Consider the following 22,204-nt stretch of genomic DNA (forward strand, 5'->3'; position numbering starts at 1 on the left):
TATTTCTAGGCTCTAATCTCCCTCTAAAGTTAAGAGTGTCATGGGCTGGGGTCTCCATCAAGGGCCTGGAACCCAGCTTGTGTTCCTGCTCCAGGACAGAGGTTCAAACATGAAATATGGTATACTGGAGTCTTCTCTTGAAATACAAGGCGGCTTTTAGGAATTAGGGTCCCTTCTACCAAACGGAGCGCAATTACAGGCATGGTGCCTGCTAGGCATGGGAGATCAGGGCGTCCAGGACAAAACTCTGGACTCGCCCACTCTAACCCACTGTCAGCCCGGGGACCTATAGCCAGCCAACTGAGTCAATTTGTCTATGATTGGTTTGCGGCAAGAGCCAAGTGGCTCACAGCCTATTGAATAATAGAGGAGGCGGACCTGAGGCGAGGTTGGGACCTAACGTGAATAATAGAGGGAAAATGATGGACATAAAGTTGAGCCTATGGAGGCCAAGGCGGACCGGGAATCTAACTTCACCGAAAGGGCATGGACTGGGTGTTTGGCTGGTTGCTAAGGAGAGGTTGGCGCTACCGGAGCATGAGAGTGATTGGTGGACGTAAGAAAAGATGTAGCCAATGAAAGGAGAGCTGCGAGACTTAGGGCCCAATCAGTGAAGGGGAGTAGCCTGGACCGTACCGATGTGTTCATTAGGTAGGGGGAGCCCTTGGAAAATTATAGACCAGAGGTTGACAAGGTGAACCCTGGAAGCAAAGAATAGTGAAAATGTAATTTATATTTCTCCTAAAATGGAAGTAATGAGGAAATTAACTTATGCTTCTAGCCTCGATAGGAATGTGATAGAGAATTTCCCCTGTAGGTGCTTCGTATGGTGCGCTCCGCTGGATCACGTGAGCCAGTTCCAAGATGGCGGCAGGGGTGGCCGGGTGGGGGGTTGAGGCAGAGGAGTTCGAAGATGCGCCTGATGTGGAGCCGCTGGAGCCTACGCTTAGCAACATCATCGAGCAGCGCAGCCTGAAGTGGATCTTCGTCGGGGGCAAGGGTGGAGTGGGCAAGACCACCTGCAGGTAAGGAGGCTGCGGCGGGGGCCAGGAGGCGTGTAGGATATACTACTGGGCGAAGGGGAGGCCAAGGACCGGCTTTTCCACCACGACCCGGGCAAGGGGGCTGGCGGGGGTCTTTGGGTTTCACTCTCTGGAAGTTACCTGGAGCACATGAGAAAGACCTCTTCAATGCAGCCCTAGCACCCTCTGAATTGGACCATCCATGTTGGGGCTCAAGTGCAGCGCCCGGGGGACGGGGAAGCACTTAGATGTCCCCATCAGCTGGACCGTACCTGAGTGAATCCAGAGTTGTGGGTAGGGGCGGCACCAGAACAAGCAATCGTAGTTTGGTAAACCTTGGTGTTTTATGTCCAAGGCGAGAGTGAGGGTGGAAAGCGAGGGAGAGGGCACATGATCAGACTGTCCCAGGCAGCTACAGGCAGGAGGTGTCCATGCGGCAGATTATCCTGGACAAGTGGACCGAACCATCCTGTGCTTACCAGGGAGTGCAAGGGATCCCTTAGCTTATTAAAGAAGGGAGCACGGAGTCAAGCTATGCTGGCTGGACAGCTGGGCCATGCCACTGTGTGCCCAGCAAAGAAGCATCGGGCACTAGGCCAGACATACTCAGTCATTTGAACCTTATCTCTCTAGTCCACATAGAAGGGTCAGTAGATAAATCAGAGAGGGTTCCTTTGTAGGGATTGAGGCTCAATCCCACCGTAACCCATACTCTCCTCTCAAGGCCCCTGCTGATCCGGGTCACCTGCTCCAGGGAAACTACCACTATCCTTGCAGACCCAGGGAACAGAGCCCAACCCCTCATCCCCTGTCTTTTTACTTTTCCTTTACCCAGCTGCAGTCTGGCAGTCCAGCTCTCCAAGGGGCGTGAGAGTGTGCTGATCATCTCCACAGACCCAGCTCACAACATCTCAGATGCTTTTGACCAGAAGTTCTCAAAGGTGCCTACTAAGGTCAAAGGCTATGACAACCTCTTTGCTATGGTGAGTGGAGCAGGGCTTAGCCCCCACTTCTGGGAAAGGCCTCTTCCAGCCTTTCCTGTGTGCACACACCAGCAGCCACCATGTCCTATCCACTCTTTATCCTGTGTCTCTCCTGTTTCACCCCTTCCTCAACATACTCACAAGAGAACCAATGAGGAATTGCAGAGCGGGAAGCACACCAGAGTGCCTAAAGCTTATTGAGCCAGGGTAGGGGAAGAAGAAGTTGGAGAGACCAATCAGAGCCACAAAGTGTGGTACCTTATGGGCCACGGTAAGAAGTTTGGCATTGACTCCAGGTTCAATGGAAAGCTGTTTGTTTTAAGCAGGGCAGTGTCGTGGCCAAATTCATGTTTGAAAAGTACCCTCTGATGGCCAGGTGGAGATTTAATTGTCAGTCAGTGTAGAAGCAGGGAAACTAACAAGGAGATTGGGGATGTAACCAGTTGAGAGATGACAACATCCTGGACTCTGGTGGAGGCAGAATGCTGGGGGAGAAATAGTCAGATTTGAGATTTTTTTCTTTTTTTTTAAACACTCAGGAATCCTGTGTCTCCCAGGCTGGAGTGCAGTGACCCGATCTAGGCTCACTGCAACCTCCACCTCCCAGGTTCAAGCAATTCTCATGCCTCAACCTATTGAGTAGCTGGCATTACAGGCATGCCCCACCACTGCCTGTTAATTTTGTATTTTTAGTAGAGACAGATTTTCACCATGTTGGCCAGGCTGGGCTTGAAGTCCTGACCTCAAATGATCTGACCGCCTCGGCCTCCCACAGTGCTGAGATTACAGGCATGAGCCACCACATCGCACTAGGGATGTATTTTGGAAGTAAGCCAGTGAGATTACTTGGTTGTAATGGGTGAGAGAAAGAAATGAATTGATTACATGTCTTTCTTGTCTCTCTAAGCAGCTAGGATGGGGAAAACTAGGAAAGGAGTAGGTGTAGAATGGACAAATCAAGAATTTCATTTTCTCCGCAGTGAATCTGAGGTGCCCACTGGAAATCCAAGTGGAAACATCATGACAATAGCTTGTTTATGTGAGTCTGGAGCCCAGAGGAGGTTGGCATTCATTTGGAAGTCACTGTCCCAAGGTTGGCATTTAAAGCTGTGTGAGGGCTGGGCATCGTGGCTCACGCCTGTAATCCTAGCACTTTGAGAAGCCAAGGTGGGCGGATCACTTGAGGTTAGGAGTTCGAGACCAGCCTGGCCAATATGGTGAAACCCTGTCTCTACTAAAAATATAAAACAGGGCCGGGCGCGGTGGCTCAAGCCTGTAATCCCAGCACTTTGGGAGGCCGAGACGGGTGGATGACGAGGTCGGGAGATCGAGACCATCCTGGCGAACACCATGAAACCCCGTCTCTACTAAAAAATACAAAAAACTAGCCGGGCAAGGTGGCGGGCGCCTGTAGTCCCAGCTACTCGGGAGGCTGAGGCAGGAGAATGGCGTAAACCTGGGAGGCGGAGCTTGCAGTGAGCTGAGATCCGGCCACTGCACTCCAGCCTGGGCTACAGGGCGAGACTCTGTCTCAAAAAAATAAAAAAATAAAACAGTTAGCTGGGCACGATGGCAGGTGCCTGTAATACCAACTACTCATGAGGCTAAGGCAGGAAAATCACTTGAACCCAGGAGACAGAGATTCTCCTGCGTCAGCCTCCAGAGTAACTGGGATTATAGGTGCCTACCACCATGCCCGGCTAATTTTTGTATTTCTGTATTTTTAGTAGAGACGAGGTTTTACCACGTCTCAAAAAAAAAAAAAAAATGCTGGGCACGGTGGCTCACTCCTGTCATCCCAGCACTTTGGGAGTCCCAGGCGGGTGGATCACAAGGTCAGGACATCCAGACCATCCTGGCTAACACGGTGAAACCCCATCTTTACTAAAAATACAAAAAAAATTGCCTGGGCATGGTGGCAGGCATCTATAGTCCCAGCTGCTCCGGAGGCTGAGTCAGGAGAACGACATGAACCTGGGAGGCGGAGCTTGCAGAGAGCTGAAATCGCGCCACTGTACTCCAGCCTGGGTGACAGAGGGAGAATCTGTCTCAAAAAACAAAATAAAGGCCGGACGCGGTGGCTCATGCCTGTAATCCCAGCACTTTGGGAGGCCGAGACAGGTGGATCACGAGGTCAGGAGATCGAGACCATCTTGGCTAACGCAGTGAAACCCCATCTCTAGTGAAAATACAAAAAAATAGCCGGGTGCGGTGGCGGGCACCTGTAGTCCCAGCTACTCAGGAGGCTGAGGCAGGAGAATGGCGTGAACCTGGGAGGCAGAGCTTGCAGTGAGCCGAGATCGCACCACTGCGCTCCAGCCTGGGCAGCAGAGCAAGACTCAGTCTCACAAAAAAAGAAAAAAAAGTACAAAAATTAGCCAGGTGTTAGCCGGGCACAGTGGCAGGCGCCTGTAATCCCAGCTACTTGGGAGGCTGAGGCAGAAGAATCGCTTGAACTCGGAGGGGCAGAGGTTGCAATGAGCCGAGATCGTGCCACTGCATTCCAGCCTGGGCGACAGTGAGATTCCATCTCAAAAATAAATAAATAAATAAACTAGCCAGGCATGGTGGCAGGCACCTGTAGTCCCGGCTACTTGGGAGGCTGAGGCAGGAGAATGGCGTGAACCCGGGACATAGAGCTTGCAGTGAGCTGAGATGGCACCACTGCATTACAGCCTGAACGACAGAGCAAGACTCCATCTCAAAAAAAATAAAGAAATAAAAAATAAAATAAAGAGCTGCTGCAGAGTGAGGATGCTGGCAGAGGACAGTCCTCAGGTGGGATGAGCTCCATCCAGTATACAGACCCAGGACTTGGGTGCTGCCAGGGTCAAGGACTGGGAGGGAAACAGGAGGAATTGGGGCACTTCCTCAGCAGAGATGAGGGTGTTGGCAGCCAATGGCTTCTCTTTCTCACCAAGGAACGGGCAAGGGCCTCAGCAGTGAATGGGATAGAAGTTTGAGGAGGGAGAAAATGCCACATAAACGCTTCTTAAGGTAGCAGAGGGAACCAGAATTGTCTGGATCACCAAGTGTCCATTGGAGATTTGTGTTCAGAAGAGAGGAGCAAGGGCCGGGCGCGGTGGCTCACGCCTGTAATCCCAGCACTTTGGGAGGCTGAGGAGGGTGGATCACGAGGTCAGGAGTTAAAAGACCAGCCTGGCCAAGGTGGTGAAACTCCGTCTGTACTAAAAATACAAAAATTAGCCAGGCCTGGTGTCAGACGCTTATAATCCCAGAAACTTGGGAGGCTGAGGCAAAGAATTGCTTGAACCCGGGAGGCAGAGGTTGCAGTGAGTCGAGATTGCACCACTGCACTCCAGCCTGGGCGACAGAGTGAGATTCCATTTCCAAAAAAAGAAAAAAGGGTAGGGAGCAAGATGGAAATACTCTTCAGGAGTGTTCAGACCCTCAAGTGCAGTGATACTAAAGAGCTAGAAAGCCACACTTATAATTTCAGTGCTTGCAGAGACTGAGACAGGAGGATCACTTGAGGGAGGCCAGGAGTTAAACAAAATTAGCTGGGCATGGTGGCGTGTGCCTATAGTCCCAGTAAGTCAGTAGGTTGAGGCAGGAGGATCGTTTGAGCCTAGGAGTTTGAGGCTGCAATGAGATATGTGTGAGATGCTATCTCTTTTTTTTTTTTTTTTTGAGACTGAGTTTCACTCTGTCACCCACGCTGGAATGCAGTGGTGTGATCTCAGCTCACTGCAACCCCTGCCTCCTGAGTTTAAGCGATTCTTCTGCCTCAGCCTCCCAAGTAGCTGTGATTACAGGTGCCCGCCACCACATCCAGCTAATTTTTTTATTGTTGTTGTTTTGTGTTTTTTTGGGGGGGTTTTTTTTTTTTTTTGCTTTGTTTTTTGTTTTTTGAGACAGTCTTACTCTGTTGCCCAGGCTGCAGTGCAGTGGCGCAATCTCGGTTCACTGCAACCTCTCCCTCCCGATTTCAAGTGATTCTCCTGCCTCAGCCTCCTAAGTAGCTGGGACTACAGGTGCCCGCCACCACGCCCGGCTAATTTTTTGTATTTTTAGTAGAGACAGGGTTTCACCATGTTGGCCAAGCTGGTCTTGAACTCCCAACCTCAGGTGATCTGTCCGTCTCCACCTCCCAAAGGACTGGAATTACAGGCGTGAGCTACCGTGCCTGGCCGGATTCTGCATACATGTTGACGACTTCTGTGCCAGACACTGTTCATGTTTCACTGTGTCAGCCAGGATGGTCTCGATCTCCTGACCTCGTGATCCGCCCACCTCGGCCTCCCAAAGTGTTGGGATTACAGGCGTGAACCACCGCACCTGGCCTGTATTTCTTTTTAGTAGAGATGGGGTTTCACGATGTTGGCCGTGCTGTTTTCAATTTCCTGACCTCAAATGATCTGCCCAGCTTGGCCTCCTAATATGCTGGGATTACACATGTGAGCTACCACGCCCAGCCAAGACGCTATCTCTAAAAGAAAGAAAAAAAAACGCTGCAAGTAACCAGAGTGGGGGGATTTTGCCAACAGCAGGGGGAAAGGGAGTGTTTGCAGAGGGAACCTATGGAAGCTGGGCTGGATAAGGGTGCCAGCCAAGAGGAACACTGACAATTTACAGGGGCCAGGTGAGGGGATAAAGTGGCCCAAAGAGGCTTAGAATACGTGAGGCATAAGAGGAGGTTGCGGTCAGAGAGTGGTACTAGGGTGTAGTGATGAGTGGGCAAGCTCCCCAAGAGGGAATGACCCCTAAGGCCAGCGAGTTGGGTCCTTCCCCATGGGACCCATGAAGTCACCAAGAAGAGGTGACAAAGGAGGAGGATGAAGAGGGAGGCATTGGCCGGGCGCGGTGGCTCACGCCTGTAATCCCAGCACTTTGGGAGGCCGAGACGGGCGGATCACGAGGTCAGGAGATCGAGACCATCCTGGCTAATATGGTGAAACCCCGTCTCTACTAAAAATACAAAAAAAAAACTAGCCGGGCGAGGTGGCGGCGCCTGTGGTCCCAGCTACTCGGGAGGCTGAGGCAGGAGAATGGCGTAAACCCGGGAGGCGGAGCTTGCAGTGAGCTGAGATCCGGCCACTGCACTCCAGCCTGGGCGACAAAGCGAGACTCCGTCTCAAAAAAAAAAAAAAAAAAAGAGGGAGGCATTGGCCGGCCATGGTGGCCCCACCTGTAATCCCAGCACTTTAGGAGGCTGAGGTGGGCGGATCACCTGAGGCTGGGTGTTCAAGACCAGCCTGACCAACATGGAGAAACCCCGTCTCTACTAAAAATACAAAATTAGCTGGGGTGGTGGCGCATGCCTGTAATCCCAGCTACTTAGGAGGCTGAGGCAGGAGAATCGCTTGAACCCAGAAGGCGGAGGTCGCCGTGAGCTGAGATTTTACCATTGTCCAGCCTGGACAACAAGAGTGAAACTCCATCTCAAAAAATATATATATATACAAAAAATTAGCCCGGCATGGTGGGGCATGCCTGTAGTCTGAGCTACTTGGGAGGCTGAGGCAGGAGAATCACTTGAATCCACAAGGCGGAGGTTGCGGTGAGCCAAGATCATGCCACTACACTCCAGCCTAGGCAACCAGAACAAAACTCCATCTCAGAAAAAAAAAAAAAGAGGGAGGCATTGAGTCTGAGACTGGCCAGAGACCCCAGCCGTGGTTATCCCTTTATAGATTCTACATACATGTTTGTGTTTTGTTTTGTTGTTTGTTTTTTGACACAGAGTCTCACTCTGTCACCCAGGCTGGAGTGCAATGGTGTGACCTCGGCCCACTGTAACCTCCGTCTGCCGGGTTCAAGCGATTCCCTTGCCTCAATCTCCAGAGTAGCTAAGATTATAGGCGTCCGCCACTATGCCTGGCTAATTTTTGTATTTTTAGTAGAGACAGGGTTTCACCATGTTGACCAAGCTGGTCTCCAACTCCCGACCTCAGGTGATCTGTCCGTCTCCACCTCCCAAAGGACTGGAATTACAGGCGTGAGCTACTGTGCCTGGCCGGATTCTGCATACATATTGACGACCTCTGTGCCAGGCACTGTTCATGCTAAGTGCTGAGGACACAGCAGTGAGCTAGATGGTAAAACCCTTGCCCTTGAGGGGATGCCCCTCCATCTGCTCTGGAGACAGATGATAAACATGATAAGGGAATCATGAGGGATGTGAGGAAGGGCTAATTTTTCTTTTTTCAGATGTGTCTTGTTATATTGCCCAGGCTGGTGTCCAACTCCTGGGTTCAAGCGATCCTCCCATCTCATTATCCTGAGTGCCTGGGACTATAGGCGTGAGCTATCCTGCCCAGCTCCTAAGGACTAAACCTTAAGGAGAAAGGAAGGCAGGGCAGGGGATGTCAGTGGATCTGTGCTGTTATTTAGGGTGGTCAAGGAATCTCTCAGTGGAGGGATGGATGATCTGGAAGAGGTCATGGCCCATTCACGGGAGTATCTGGGGTCGCAAGTGGCCGGTTACAAGTGGGGAGTAGCAATGTAAATGGCCCGCAGTGGGTTTTGGCTTCCCTTCGAGGGCCCTGGCCACAGCTTGCAATTTTCCCGTTGTTTTTCACCCTTTATGCAACCATACAAAACCCTAAGTGCTACCTCAGGGTCCCCCCAGCTGTGACCTAATGAAACGCCTGTGGTCAGAGCCCGCCACAGGCTCCCTCTGGCCCTGTGCCCAGGTAAGAAGGCTTCCCCTGGCCCTGTGCCCAGGTAGGAAGGCTCCCCCAGCAGTAGCAGCAACCTCTGTCTCATCCCTTTGGCCCCCAGGAGATTGACCCCAGCCTGGGCGTGGCGGAGCTGCCTGACGAGTTCTTCGAGGAAGACAACATGCTGAGCATGGGCAAGAAGATGATGCAGGAGGCCATGAGCGCATTTCCCGGCATCGATGAGGCCATGAGCTATGCCGAGGTCATGAGGTCAGGCCCAGCCAGCAGGGGTGGGGGCTGCCTGGGGAAGGGGAAGAGTGGACACAGAGGGCCTGACCCCTGTCTCCCCTCAGGCTGGTGAAGGGCATGAACTTCTCGGTGGTGGTGTTTGACACGGCACCCACGGGCCACACACTGAGGCTGCTCAACTTCCCCACCATCGTGGAGCGGGGCCTGGGCCGACTTATGCAGATCAAGAACCAGATCAGCCCTTTCATCTCACAGGCAGGCGGCGGGGGCCCCCACCTGCACCATCCAGGCAGCCGGGAGTGGGAGTAGGCCCAGGCCCCTAGACCCTCAGACACCTACTAACAATTCCCTTTCCTTCCCACCCCTTCTCTCTCTGGAATTCTCCCTGGAGGGCATGGGAGGGAGCTGTCTTTCCTCCCCCGCAGGCAGGACTCAGTGTCCCTGCCCCTGCCCACTAAATACCCTAGACAGAGCCAGAAAGCACATTTCAGAACCAGGCAACCTGCCTTCAAACCCTCTGCACTCACCATGTGACCCAACTGCTGTGTGACCTCAAGCAAATCACTTCACCTCTCTGGGCCTCAACTTCCTTGTCTTGCAAATGGAGATCATGAGAGTGCCCCATGGGTTGTTATTATTATTATTATTATTACTTTTTTTTTTTTTTTTTTTGAGACAGAGTCTTGCTCTGTCACCCAGGCTGGAGTGCAGTGGTGCAATCTCGGCTCATTGCAACCTCCACCTCCTGGGTTCAAGTGATTCTCGTGCCACAGCCTCCCAAGTAGCTGGGGGTACTTAGCAGACGTGTACTTAGCAGATGTGTACCACCATGCCCAGCTAATTTTTGTATTTTTTGTAGAGACAGGGTTTTGCCATGTTGCCCAAGCTGGTCTTGAACTCCTAGCCTCAAGCAGTACACCCACCTCGACCTCCCAAAGTGCTGGGATTACAGGCATGAGCCACTGTGCCCAACCCCCGTGGCTTATTATTACGATGACAACCCCAAAGCCCCCACAGTGCTTCACACCACCAGCACCAGCCACCATGGTATATGTGCATGTGTGTACCCTGTGAGGACCTGTGCCTCAGGTGGTAACACTGGGCACTTACTGTGTGCCAGACACTGTTCTGAACACATTATATGCATCAGCTCATCTGGTACAACAGGTCTGGGATGTAAAGTTTAGAGATGGGGAAACTGAGGCCCCAGAAGGTCAAGCCCCTTAGCCATAGTTCCCTAGAAATGGCAAGGCTGAGGCCGGTGGCGTTGGCTCACGCCTGTAATCCTAACACTTCGCAAGGCCAAGGCGGGTGGATCGCCTGAGGTCAGGAGTTCAAGACCAGCCTGGCCAAAAATGGTGAAACCCCACCTGTACTAAAAATACAAAAATTAGCCGGGCATGGTGGCCCGTGCCTGTAATCCCAGCTACTTGGGAGGCTGAGGCAGGAGAATCGCTTGAACCCGGGAGGCGGAGGTTGCAGAGAGCCAAGATCACGCCACTGCACTCCAGCCTGGGCAACAGAGCGAGACTCCATTCCAAGAAAAGAAGAAAGAAATGGCAAAGCTGGTATTTGACCAACCCCAGGAATCTGCTCACGGGCCTGAGCCTTTAACCGCTGGGAGGTATCAGGAGTCATCCCTCTGGTGTTTAGTGAACCCCCAACCCAGGAGGTTTAATGAGCCCCAGGTAAGCTATGAGTCCTCCCACATCCCCCCTGCAGATGTGCAACATGCTGGGCCTGGGGGACATGAACGCAGACCAGCTGGCCTCCAAGCTAGAGGAGACTCTGCCCGTCATCCGCTCAGTCAGCGAGCAGTTCAAGGACCCTGTGAGTGGTGGTCTGGCTGGCAGTGAGAGGCCCGGGGGCTGAGGACCGTGGCAGAACCCGCCCCTCACTGTCCTCTCTTGTGCCCTGTAGGAGCAGACAACTTTCATCTGCGTATGCATTGCCGAGTTCCTGTCCCTGTATGAGACAGAGAGGCTGATCCAGGAGCTGGCCAAGTGCAAGATCGACACGCACAATATCATTGTCAACCAGCTCGTCTTCCCTGACCCCGAGAAGCCCTGCAAGATGTGTGAGGCCCGCCACAAGATCCAGGCCAAGTATCTGGACCAGGTGTGCCCACCCACCCAGCACTGGCTCAGCAGAGGCACCTCTGCCCCTTTATTCTCTGACCTTTTGCTCCACCTTCTGGCCCTCTGGCCTAGCCTCCTGCCCTTTGCCCCCACATTTCAGATCCTTCACCCTTATTCTGGCCATAGAGGACTGTGGCTGGCCTGGCCTAGATCCCTGTGACCCTGGAGAGCAGGTGGTCTAGCCCAGTGATCTCTGGCTATACTAACCCAACTCCCACTTATGACACCTTAAGCTCCTGCCCTATATTCTCTCCCTGACCCTGGAAGCTTCCTAGCTTAACCCCTTCTGTTGATCCACACTGTCTCTGCCTTCCTGCCCCCTGACCACTGCCTTCTACCCTCTGCCCTGGCTGCAGATGGAGGACCTGTATGAAGACTTCCACATCGTGAAGCTGCCGCTGTTACCCCATGAGGTGCGGGGGGCAGACAAGGTCAACACCTTCTCAGCCCTCCTCCTGGAGCCCTATAAGCCCCCCAGTGCCCAGTAGCACAGCTGCCAGCCCCAACCGCTGCCATTTCACACTCACCCTCTACCCTCCCCACCCCCTCGGGGCAGAGTTTGCACAAAGTCCCCCCTATAATACAGGGGGAGCCACTTGGGCAGGAGGCAGGGAGGGGTCCATTCCCCCTGGTGGGGCTGGTGGGGAGCTGTAGTTGCCTCCTACCTCTCCCACCTCTTGCTCTTCAATAAAATGATCTTAAACTGCTATATTTGTTGACATTGGGAGGTGAAGGTAAGCACCTTTATGTACAGTTGCACAGATTGTGCGCTGCAAAGAAGTGTCACATCTACAGGGGCCCATTCACAACAGAGACCTAATAGAGATGCATGTTCATTGTGGCAACTTTGGAAGGAGGGTGTCTTGGGTGAGAGATACCTTTGTCTCGTTCTGTATGGGTTAAGGTATCCCTAGGTGTCCCTGCTGGGGCTGTGAGGCCTGGAATGGAACGCAGAGGCATTTGCCCACTTCCTTGGAGGCTCAGAGTGTGGGAACTGGGAGGCCCCTTGGCCAGCCCCAGGCTGGTGGGGAGCGGATTAGGCCGGCAGTGGGCCCAGCGCTGCCTGCTGTTTGGTTTGGGAATTAGTGGGCGTCCTGGGGAGAGGCCAGGCCTGCCAGACTGGGGATTAACAGTCTCCACCCCCCAATTCCTGCCCCCATGGGATGGCATCAGCCCCTCCCAGCAAAGGGCTGCAGCAAGGGGGCTGGTTACTGGGCAGGGTGACAGAGGACTTGGGCTGGAGGGGCTCCTGAAGTCTCATCCTGACTCCAGAGTGGTCTCAGGCTGTGGGCACACAAGCCTGGAAGGCACCTAGTGGACCCCCTTATCCCCTGCCCTTCACTTCTCCCTCTGCCGCTGCCTGCACTGCTATTGTCCCCACTTGGGAGACTCAGAATGGGGCATGACCTTGAGAGTTTGCAAGTTCCAAGCCAGAGCTGGCAAGGGGGGACAGAAAAGGGGTTCCTGAGGACACACACGAGTCAAAGTGGTGTTCAGGCCGGGCACAGTGCCTTACACCTGTAATCCCAGCACTTTGGGAGGCTGAAGTGGGTGCATCACTTGACGCCAGAAGTTCAACACCAGCCTGGCCAACATGGCGAAACCTCATCTCTACTTAAAATACAAAAATTAGTCGGGCATGATGTTGGGGTGCCTGTAGTCCCAGCTGCTCTGGAGGCTGAGGTGGGAGAATCGCTTGAACCCCGGAGGCAGAGGTTGCAGTGAGCCAAGACAGAGTAAGATACTGTCTCAAAAAAAAAAAAAAAGAAAGTGGTGTTCAGGTCTGGGCGTGATGGCTCACGCGTGTAATCCCAGCACTTTGGGAGGCCGAGGCAGGCGGATCACGAGGTCAGGAGTTGGAGGCCAGCCTCCAACTACTTTGTACTAAAAACACAAAAATTAGCCAGGCTTGGTGGTGCCCGCCTATAATCCCTGCTACTTGGGAGGCTGAGGCAAGAGAATCACTTGAACCTGGGAGGCGGAAGTTGCACTGAGCCAAGATTGCGCCATTGCACTCTGGCCTGGGCAACAGAGTGAGACTCTGTCTCAAAAAAAAAAGTGTTCAGACCGTGCACACCCAGAGCCTGGGTGTGCCAGGGTGTGTGTATAAGGGGAACCCCACCAGGAGCCTAGACTTGTCACTCCAACTCCCTGGGGTGTGCACAAACAGGTGTGGGCCTGTTGGGATGGCATGTGTAAACAAACACGATGGTACAGCCGGTTCCGCGCCAAACTTCCAGGTTCCAAATCCCAGCTGTGCTACGAACAAGATGAGATGTGACATCGGAGCCTCAGTTTCCCTACTTGGATAGTAAGCTGACCAACTTAGCATGCCTGTAAGGATTCCATGAGATGAAACGCACAAGGCATTTATACCAGCACCAGACAGGAAATCCCAAGAAATGTTTGTTATTTTTCGTTGTCACAATTAGTAAGCATATCAACTAGCCCAGGAAGCCTGCGCCCAGCCCCTGCGGGAATTCAGCAGTCGGAAGTGTGTGGGGATGCGGGTGAGCTGGGGGAGGGAGGATGAAAAGGAGGAGCCGGCTTCAGTGAGTGCAAGGACACTTCCTAGGGAGTGGGGGCTGCTGGTCGAGAACTGAGCTCGTCAGCACCGAGCCTGCCACCGCCTTGCCAGGTTCCGCAGCTGACGACACCGCCCCAGCTGCCCCCTCGCCCCCATTTATGGGCTGTCCGGCAGCTGGACAGCGAAGGCATGGGTCACAGGGTGGCCAGCCCAGGCGGGTTCCTAATTACCCCGGGCAGGGTGAACATCTGCCAGTCTGGGAACACGGTGTCCCAGCCTGCCAGGCTTGGAACCTCGGGCGGGGCTATGCAGAATGCACGAGGGGCTCCTGAGCACTCTAGGATGCCCGTCCCAGGGTTTTACCCCCAAGCGTCTGCCCCTCCCACACCAATCTGTGTGTTAATGTCCTCCAAGCTGGACAATGGAGGGGGAGTGGGTACTCTCTGTAACAGCCTGGGAGTGTCCCCTTTACAGGTGTGTCTGTGAAGAATGAACATCTGCCCAGAATCCATGCCAAATGCAGGACAAAGTTTTGTGTCCCTAAGCTTGTGTGTCCGTGGCAATGCTGAGAGTATCTGAGACCTGTGTGTGTGGGTATGGGCATGCCGCCGGGAGGGAGCGTTGGAAAGGGGGTTGCCTTCACATATTGGTGTGCAAATGGTGGTGAGTTTCAACAGCGGTGATAGCTAGGGTACCCTTGAGACAGGGGTGGCTGTTGTGTGTGTCTTTGCAAGATTGGTGAACCTCAGGCCCCTCTCTGAGCCTGGGGTTGTGTGCCACCACACTGAGGAAAGGGTTTTTCATTTGGTGTGTGATCATGAGTGTATCTTTGCACAGAGGAGATCAGGAATAAAACCTCCTTGCAGTGGTGTATAACTGTGTGTGTGAAGGCATTCTGAGGGCTGGGTGGGGTCTGTGCTTGGCTGGTTGTGTGAGTGTCTTTGTTACACGGTATGATCATGAGGGAATCCAGACCGTTGGTAGCACTGTGTGTGTGAGAGGGGAGAGCCTAGTATGTCAGGGTCCACCTGCCTTATATATGCATGATGGGGGCAGGGGGGTTGAGGTAGGTGTACCTTGTGTGACTCTGGAAGGTTCTGTGACAGTGTGTACTGCCCCTCTGAGTCACCATAGTTATGTGAGACTGTCTTTTCATTTTTTCAATAGAGATGGGGATCTCACTATGTTGCCCAGGCTGGTCTTGAACTCGTGGCTCAAGTGATCCTCCCACCTAAGCCTCCCAAAGTGCTAAAATTACAAGCGTGAGCCATTGTGCCTGGCTGAGGCTGTCTTAAGAGCAGCTGGATTTGTGTCTGGAATTATGATGTGTGTTTCTGCATGCATCTCTGTGACACTGTGATTACAGGTGACTGTGGAGTGACCCAGCCTCACTGAGCAGTGTGTGTGTGTCCACCATCCCTGCTTCCTCCCCCAGCCTCTGGGTTCCAGATCCTTACGACCTGCCACTGAGTGACTGGGAGGGGAATAGGGAGGGGCAAAGGAGGACAAGGCGGATTTCTCCCCCAGTGCCAGGTAACAAACTTGTGGGACTCCAAACAAAGTTCTGAAGCTGCAGCCCAGCCGAGGGAGGAGAACCAGGAAAGGGGGGCACACCCACTCCCCAGCCCCACCCAACGCCAAAGCCACCCGCCCATTCCATCCCTGTCCCTGTGGGTCCCTGCACCGGCCACCTTCAACACAGGTGAGATGAGCCCAGGCTTGGGGAAATAGGGGGCCCTGAGGGAATAGGGAACCTGCGGGCAGGAATGCATCCGGAGTCCTCCCGGGGTGGGGAGTGGAGGGCTTGGAAGGCTGGAGGGGAATGGAGAGAGGAAAGGTCAAGGAGGATCCGGGAGGAAAAGGGAGTAGGGGGAGCCAGGGCCATTAAGCGGAAGGTGGACAGGCTGGGGCAGGGGGGCTAGGGGACCCGGAGGCTTAGGGACAGGGCTTCAGAGGGAGTGCAGGGAGTGGAATGGGTCAAGACTTGGAGCTGGGGAAGTGGAAAAGGGGGAGACAGAAATAGGGGCTGAGGGAGAGAATTTGGGGGAGGTGGAGCCTTGAGAACCTAGAAACTCAGGCGCTGGGGACTCGCGGAGTGGGGGATGCTACAGGTGGCCTCTAAGTGAAAGGGATCGGGGAAAGGGTGACTCAGGAGCTGACTGCAGGGACTCAAGGGTCTTGGTGGTGGGGGACGGCAGGTACCAGCGCCTGGGGCCAGGAGTCTAGGGAAGGGGACAGCCTGAGACACACACTCTCTGCCACTCAGGGAGTGGCACTGGGGGCTGGACTAGACTGAGTAAAGCTGGGAGGAGAAGGCAACTCAGGCAAGGGTCAGGACTGAAGGGGTGGCCGGCCGGAACATGGGTGGAATCCCTGTGCTCAGTTATCCCCGCACCTCTTCACCCCCACCCGCAGCCCCCACCCGGGCCACCCCCTCTCCCTTGGCCACACCTGCCGGGTGCCACAATGACCGTCACCTACACAGCCCGAGTGGCGAATGCCCGCTTCGGTGGCTTCTCCCAGCTGCTGCTGCTGTGGCGTGGGAGCATCTACAAACTCCTGTGGCGAGAGCTGCTCTGCTTCCTCGGGTTCTACATGGCGCTGAGTGCTGCCTACCGGTGAGGCTGCCCCGGGGTGCTCATGTGCTAGGGGAGGGGGGCAGCTATTTTATATATATAATATAGATATATACACACATATATACACACACATATATATACACATATATAATATATACATATATAGGTATATATCTATATTGGGTTTTTTTGTTGTTTTTTTTGAGACGGAGTCTCGCTCTGTCGCCCAGGCTGGAGTGCAGTGGCGCGACCTCGGCTCACTGCAAGCTCCGCCTCCCAGGTTCACGCCATTCTCCTGCCTCAGCCTCCTGAGTAGCTGGGACTACAGGCGCCCGCCACCACGCCCGGCTAATTTTTTGTATTTTTAGTAGAGACGGGGTTTCACCGTGGTCTCGATCTCCTGACCTTGTGATCCGCCCACCTCGGCCTCCCAAAGTGCTGGGATTACAGGCGTGAGCCACCGCGCCCGGCTGGTATATATCTATATGTATAATATATACTATATATAATATACAATATAATATAATATATAATTTTTATATACTATATATATACATATAAATTTTTTTTAATTGAGATGGAGTCTCGCTCTGTCACCCAGGCTGGAGTGCAGTGGCATAATCTCGTCTCACTGCCACCTCCACCTCCCAGGTTCAAGAGATTCTCCTGCCTCAGCCTCCCCAGTAGCTAGGATTACGGGTGCCAGCCACCACGCCTGACTAATTTTTTTGTACTTTTGGTAGAGACGGGGTTTCACCATGTTGGCCAGGCTGGTCTCAAACTTCTGACCTCAAGTGATCCTCCTGCCTCGGCCTCCCAAAGTGCTGGAATTACAGGCGTGACCCACAGCACCCAGCCGGGGGCAGCTATTATAAAAGAAGCCAGGGTGAGGGGCACAGCAAGAGAGATCTGAAGCTGGGGATGGAGTCACCCCTGTGACCTGTGACCCCTCATCTCTATCCCGCAGCTTTGTGCTGACCGAAGGGCAGAAGCGCTACTTCGAGAAGCTTGTCATTTACTGTGACCAGTATGCCAGCCTCATCCCTGTCTCCTTCGTGCTTGGTGCGGTCCAGCCCCCAAATCCCCTGTTCCCATGTCCCTGAGAAACCCATATCCCTTCATGCCTTTTGAGGAGCCCCTATTCCTGCCCCTCTGAGACTCCTGCCTCAAATCCAACCCCCACAGTACCCCCCCCCATTTTTGGATCCATATGATGAAGATGCCAGATGTGACCCTACACTCTGAGACCTGGGGTGTCACCTGGGGTCACAGTGCCTCCTGAGGTGCCCCCAAGAGAGCTCCATCTCGCCCACAGGGCTTATTCCTGGTCACCCTGGGGATTCTCACCAGTGTCTGTTGTGTTACTAGTGGGGACAAACCCCTAACCCTCCAGGGACCCTATAGGACTTCATCCTCTCGATTCCAGCCTGGGGGCATTTCTCTGACAAGTCCTGGCCCCCCAGGAACCACATGTGACCCAAGCCTACCCAAGGCTCCCTGATGTAGACCCTGTCCCCAACCCCTTCAGAAGTTCCTGGTTCAGGAGCTGGGTATGGCTATTGCAACAAGCTTGACCAGGTGTCCCTGATGTACACCCCCACAAACCAGACCCCTCTCCCCTTGTTTTAGCTCCCTATGCATTCACAACAAGCGACAGTCTGCCCACATGCCCCTAACATCGGCTCTGTGCCTCTGTCCCCATACTGGGATCCCAGTGTCACATCTGAGGTGACTCCCAAGTAGCCAGTGACCTAAAGGGCTGCTCTGCCTTTCTGCCTTCTTTTTTTTTTTTTTTTTTTTTGAGACGGAGTCTCGCTCTGTTGCCCAGGCTGGAGTGCAATGGTGCGATCTCAGCTCACTGCAACCTCTACCTCCCGGGTTCAAGTGATTCTCCTGCCTCAGCCTCCCGAATAGCTGAGACTACAGGTGCACCACCATACCCGGCTAATTTTTGTATTTTTAGTAGAGACGGAGTTTCACCATGCTGGCCAGGCTGGTCTCGAACTCCTGACCTCGTGATACGCCCTCCTCGGCCTCCCAAGGAGCTGGGATTACAGGCGTGAGCCACCGCGCCCGGCAACTGGCCTTTCTGACCTCAGGGCTGGACCCCCAACTTCCCAGCCCAAGCGTAGTGAGGTTGGCCAGCATGCTTGGGTTTCCCTGATGCAGACCTTATGTTGTCCCTTCTCCCACAACCTGGGCCCCCAAACCCCTGGCCCTGGTGTCCCCACTGAGCCCCCATTCCGCTCTCCCGCAGGCTTCTATGTGACGCTGGTGGTGAACCGCTGGTGGAGCCAGTACCTATGCATGCCGCTGCCCGACGCGCTCATGTGCGTGGTGGCGGGCACCGTGCACGGACGCGACGACCGCGGCCGCCTCTACCGGCGTACACTCATGCGCTACGCAGGGCTCTCGGCCGTGCTCATCCTGCGCTCTGTCAGCACCGCGGTGTTCAAGCGCTTTCCCACCATAGACCACGTGGTGGAGGCTGGTGAGTACTCAGCCAGAGGCAGGGCAGAGACCGGGCAAGGACCCGGTGGAGGGGGGCAAGGGGCTAGCTATCTCTGACCTCTTTCCTCCAGGGTTTATGACCCGCGAGGAGCGCAAGAAGTTCGAAAACCTGAACTCGTCCTACAACAAGTACTGGGTCCCCTGCGTCTGGTTCTCCAACCTGGCGGCGCAGGCACGGCGCGAGGGCCGCATCCGCGACAACAGCGCCCTTAAGCTGCTGCTCGAGGTGGGCCCACCAGGAGGTCATTCATATAGAATACCAGGGAAATTGTACCCCTGGAGCTGTGTCAACGGCGGCCCGCCATGCATCCCCCACGAGACCGATTTCAAACACCCTAACCACGTGCACACTTACCTCCATGGGGCAGATTCCAACGCCCTTGATGTACAACCCCTGGGTGCATGGTCCCACATCCAGGTGCACACTCACCACCAAATGCCCTCCCTGAAACCCCCAAAGCACACTCCCAATTCCCACCCACCTCCATCCCAGGTACCCACACTTAATATCCCTGTGTGAGCTCACGGTTCAGGCCTCCTCATGACCTGTATCCACCCCCAGGAGCTGAATGCGTTTCGGGGCAAATGTGGAATGCTCTTTCACTATGACTGGATTAGTGTACCCCTTGTCTACACGCAGGTAACCTCATCGTGCCTCTGTTTATATTCGGTGTCAGTGGCCCTGATGCATGGTTTCCAAGGGGAAACTGAGAACTAGCTAAGACCCCCATCATAATGATGCCCAATCCTAGCCTTGGCCCTCAATGACCCCCTTGAGCCCTGCCCCGCCCTGCCCAGGTGGTGACCATCGCACTGTACAGCTACTTCCTGGCTTGCCTCATTGGTCGCCAGTTCCTGGACCCGGCTCAGGGTTACAAAGACCATGACCTAGACCTGTGTGTGCCCATCTTCACCCTCTTGCAGTTCTTCTTCTACGCTGGCTGGCTCAAGGTAGGTGGGTGATCCAGCCTGGAATTTCGTGGGTGGGGCGGACATGGGGTTCCCAAGTTTCCACCTAACTCCTCCCTCTCCTCTCAGGTAGCTGAGCAGCTCATCAACCCCTTCGGAGAGGACGACGATGACTTTGAGACCAACTTTCTGATCGATCGAAACTTCCAGGTAAGACTCAGATTCCAGGTGAGACTTCCAGGTAGCGACCATTCCGGGGTGCCCAACAGGGTTCTGGTCCCACCCCTGCCAAGTCTTGCCGGGTCTCGACCCAAACCATACTTCCCTCTGTGGTCCTGGCGGATTGCCCTGCCCCCACTTTACCCTGTGTGTTTGCACCTGTAGGTGTCCATGCTGGCAGTGGACGAGATGTATGATGACCTGGCTGTGCTGGAGAAGGACTTGTACTGGGATGCGGCGGAGGCTCGCGCCCCTTACACAGCAGCTACTGTCTTCCAGCTGCGGCAACCTTCCTTCCAGGGCTCCACCTTCGACATCACGTGAGCCAGTTGGGTGGGCAGGGCTTATGGCTTGAAAAGGTTAAGGGGACTCAATTCTAGAGATGGGGATAAGATTGAAAGTCTCAGGACTGTGATAAGGGAAGAAGCTAAGATAGGAGTCAGGGGGCAAGGTCAAGGTCTGAGACCAGGCCACTGACTGGGGACGGAGCTAAGGGCTGAGGTCAGTGAGGATCAGACAGGTCAGAGGTGATTCCAAAGGCGATGAGGGCTGAGGCCAGGAGCAGTGGCTCACGCCTATAATCCCAGTACTTTGGGAGGCTGAGGCGGGAGGATCCTTTGAGCAAGCCTAGGAGTCCAGCCCAGCCTGGGCAACATAGTGAGACCCCTGTCTCTACTAAAAATAAAAAATTAGCCAAGCATGGTGGTGCATGTCTGTAGTCCCAGTTATTCAGGAGGCTGAGGTGGGAGGATCGCTTGAGTCCTGGAGTTCAAGGCTACAGTGAGCCATAATGACACCACTGCACTCCAGCCCGGGCAACAGAGCAAGAGCCTGTCTCTAAAAAAATAAAAATAAAGGCCAGGCGTGGTGGCTAATGCCTTCAATCCCAGCACTTTGGGAGGCCAAGGCAGGTGGATCACTTGAGGTCAGGAGTTTCAGACCAGCCTGGCCAACATAGTGAAACCCTGTTTTTACTAAAAATACAAAACTGGCCGGGCTTGGTGACTCACGCCTGTAATCCCAGCTACTCGGGAGGCTGAGGCAGGAAAATCACTTAAACCCAGGAGGCAGAGGTTGCAGTGAGCCGAGATTATACCATTGCTCTCTAGCCTGGGCAAAAAGAGTAAAACGCCATTTCAAAAAATAAAAATAGGCCGGGTGCAGTAGCTCACGCCTGTAATCCTAGCATTTTGGGAGGCCAAGGTGGGCAGATCACGAAGTCAGGAGTTCAAGACTAGCCTGGCCGACATAGTGAAACCCCGTCTCTACTAAAAATACAAAAATTAGCCAGTGTGGTGGCACGTGCCTGTGGTCTCAGGTACTCGGGAGGCTGAGGCAGGAACCCAGGAGGCGAAGGTTGTGGTGAGCCGAGATCACGCCACTGCACTCTAGCCTGGGCAACAGAGCGAGACTCCATCTAAAAAAATAATTAAATTAAATTAAATTAAAATTAAAAAGGAAATGGGGCTGAGCCACAGCTGAGGTTTGAGATCCAAGTTGAAGTGGCAACAGAGGGTGAGGCCAGGCTCTGGGTTTAGGAGCTAAGGTCTTTGGGGAAAAGTTCTTTGGGGATAAGTGGGACAAAAGAATGGGTGGAGTCAGGGAAATGCCTGGGACCCCGCTCTGTCAACAAGAAGCGAGGCCGCAGCGCTGGCCCAATGTTGGTCCCGCAGGCTGGCCAAAGAAGACATGCAGTTCCAGCGGCTGGACGGCTTGGATGGGCCGATGGGCGAGGCGCCCGGCGACTTCCTGCAGCGCCTCCTGCCGGCGGGCGCGGGCATGGCCGCGGGAGGTCCCCTGGGCCGGCGCCTGTCCTTTCTACTCCGCAAGAACAGCTGGGTGTCGGAGGCGTCTACCGGGGCCAGCTGCTCATGCGCGGTTGTCCCCGAAGGCGCGGCCCCGGAGTGCAGCTGCGGGGACCCGCTGCTCGATCCTGGCCTGCCGGAGCCCGAGCCTCCGCCCCCTGCAGGTCCTGAACCGGTTGCCCTCATCCCTGGGCCTGTCGAGCCCTTCAGCATCGTGACCATGCCCGGATCCCGGGGTCCGGCGCCACCCTGGCTGCCCAGCCCTATTGGCGAGGAGGAGGAGAATCTGGCCTAAGATCTTAGAGCCCAGCCGCCTAAGGACAGGGAACCAGGTCCCTGCACGGCACACAGGCAGGTGTCCCGGTCTGCATAAGCCTCGTGTGCCTTTGTAAAGTCCACCTACACTTTTGACCAGCTCTCGCTGCCTGCCTGGGTTTGGCGCTGTGCTAGGGGCAAGAGTTCTTCCAGACTCTTGGACCAGCCCGCCTGTACCACCATCTCTACTTCCCAACCCCCACTGCCTGAGAGGTCATCAATGTCCTGCCTGAATTCTTTCCTTCAAGTGAAGATGTGACTGACTATCTCATCGAGTTGTCATGAGGATGAAAGAATGGCATTAAAGCATTTGGTATACAGTAG

General features: G+C 54.3%; 2 protein-coding genes across 2 annotated transcripts; both read left to right on the forward strand.

Moving 5' to 3' along the window:
* Positions 1-855: 855 nt before the first annotated feature.
* Positions 856-11,722, forward strand: GET3 (guided entry of tail-anchored proteins factor 3, ATPase). Its single transcript, XM_005588139.4, has 7 exons — positions 856-1,025; positions 1,858-2,005; positions 8,750-8,898; positions 8,982-9,132; positions 10,600-10,707; positions 10,798-10,995; positions 11,372-11,722. The coding sequence occupies exons 1-7, from the start codon at positions 865-867 to the stop codon at positions 11,501-11,503; spliced, it is 1,047 nt and encodes a 348-aa protein (XP_005588196.1). The 5' UTR covers positions 856-864; the 3' UTR covers positions 11,504-11,722.
* Positions 11,723-15,195: 3,473 nt separating this feature from the next.
* Positions 15,196-22,000, forward strand: BEST2 (bestrophin 2). The gene is made up of 10 exons (XM_015440908.4): positions 15,196-15,244; positions 15,958-16,160; positions 17,089-17,183; positions 18,379-18,612; positions 18,704-18,858; positions 19,195-19,272; positions 19,431-19,583; positions 19,671-19,751; positions 19,926-20,080; positions 21,434-22,000. The coding sequence occupies exons 2-10, from the start codon at positions 16,009-16,011 to the stop codon at positions 21,858-21,860; spliced, it is 1,530 nt and encodes a 509-aa protein (XP_015296394.3). The 5' UTR covers positions 15,196-15,244; positions 15,958-16,008; the 3' UTR covers positions 21,861-22,000.
* Positions 22,001-22,204: the final 204 nt, after the last annotated feature.

This window comes from Macaca fascicularis, chromosome 19, assembly GCF_037993035.2.
Source record: "Macaca fascicularis isolate 582-1 chromosome 19, T2T-MFA8v1.1".
Taxonomy (NCBI): domain Eukaryota; kingdom Metazoa; phylum Chordata; class Mammalia; order Primates; family Cercopithecidae; genus Macaca; species Macaca fascicularis.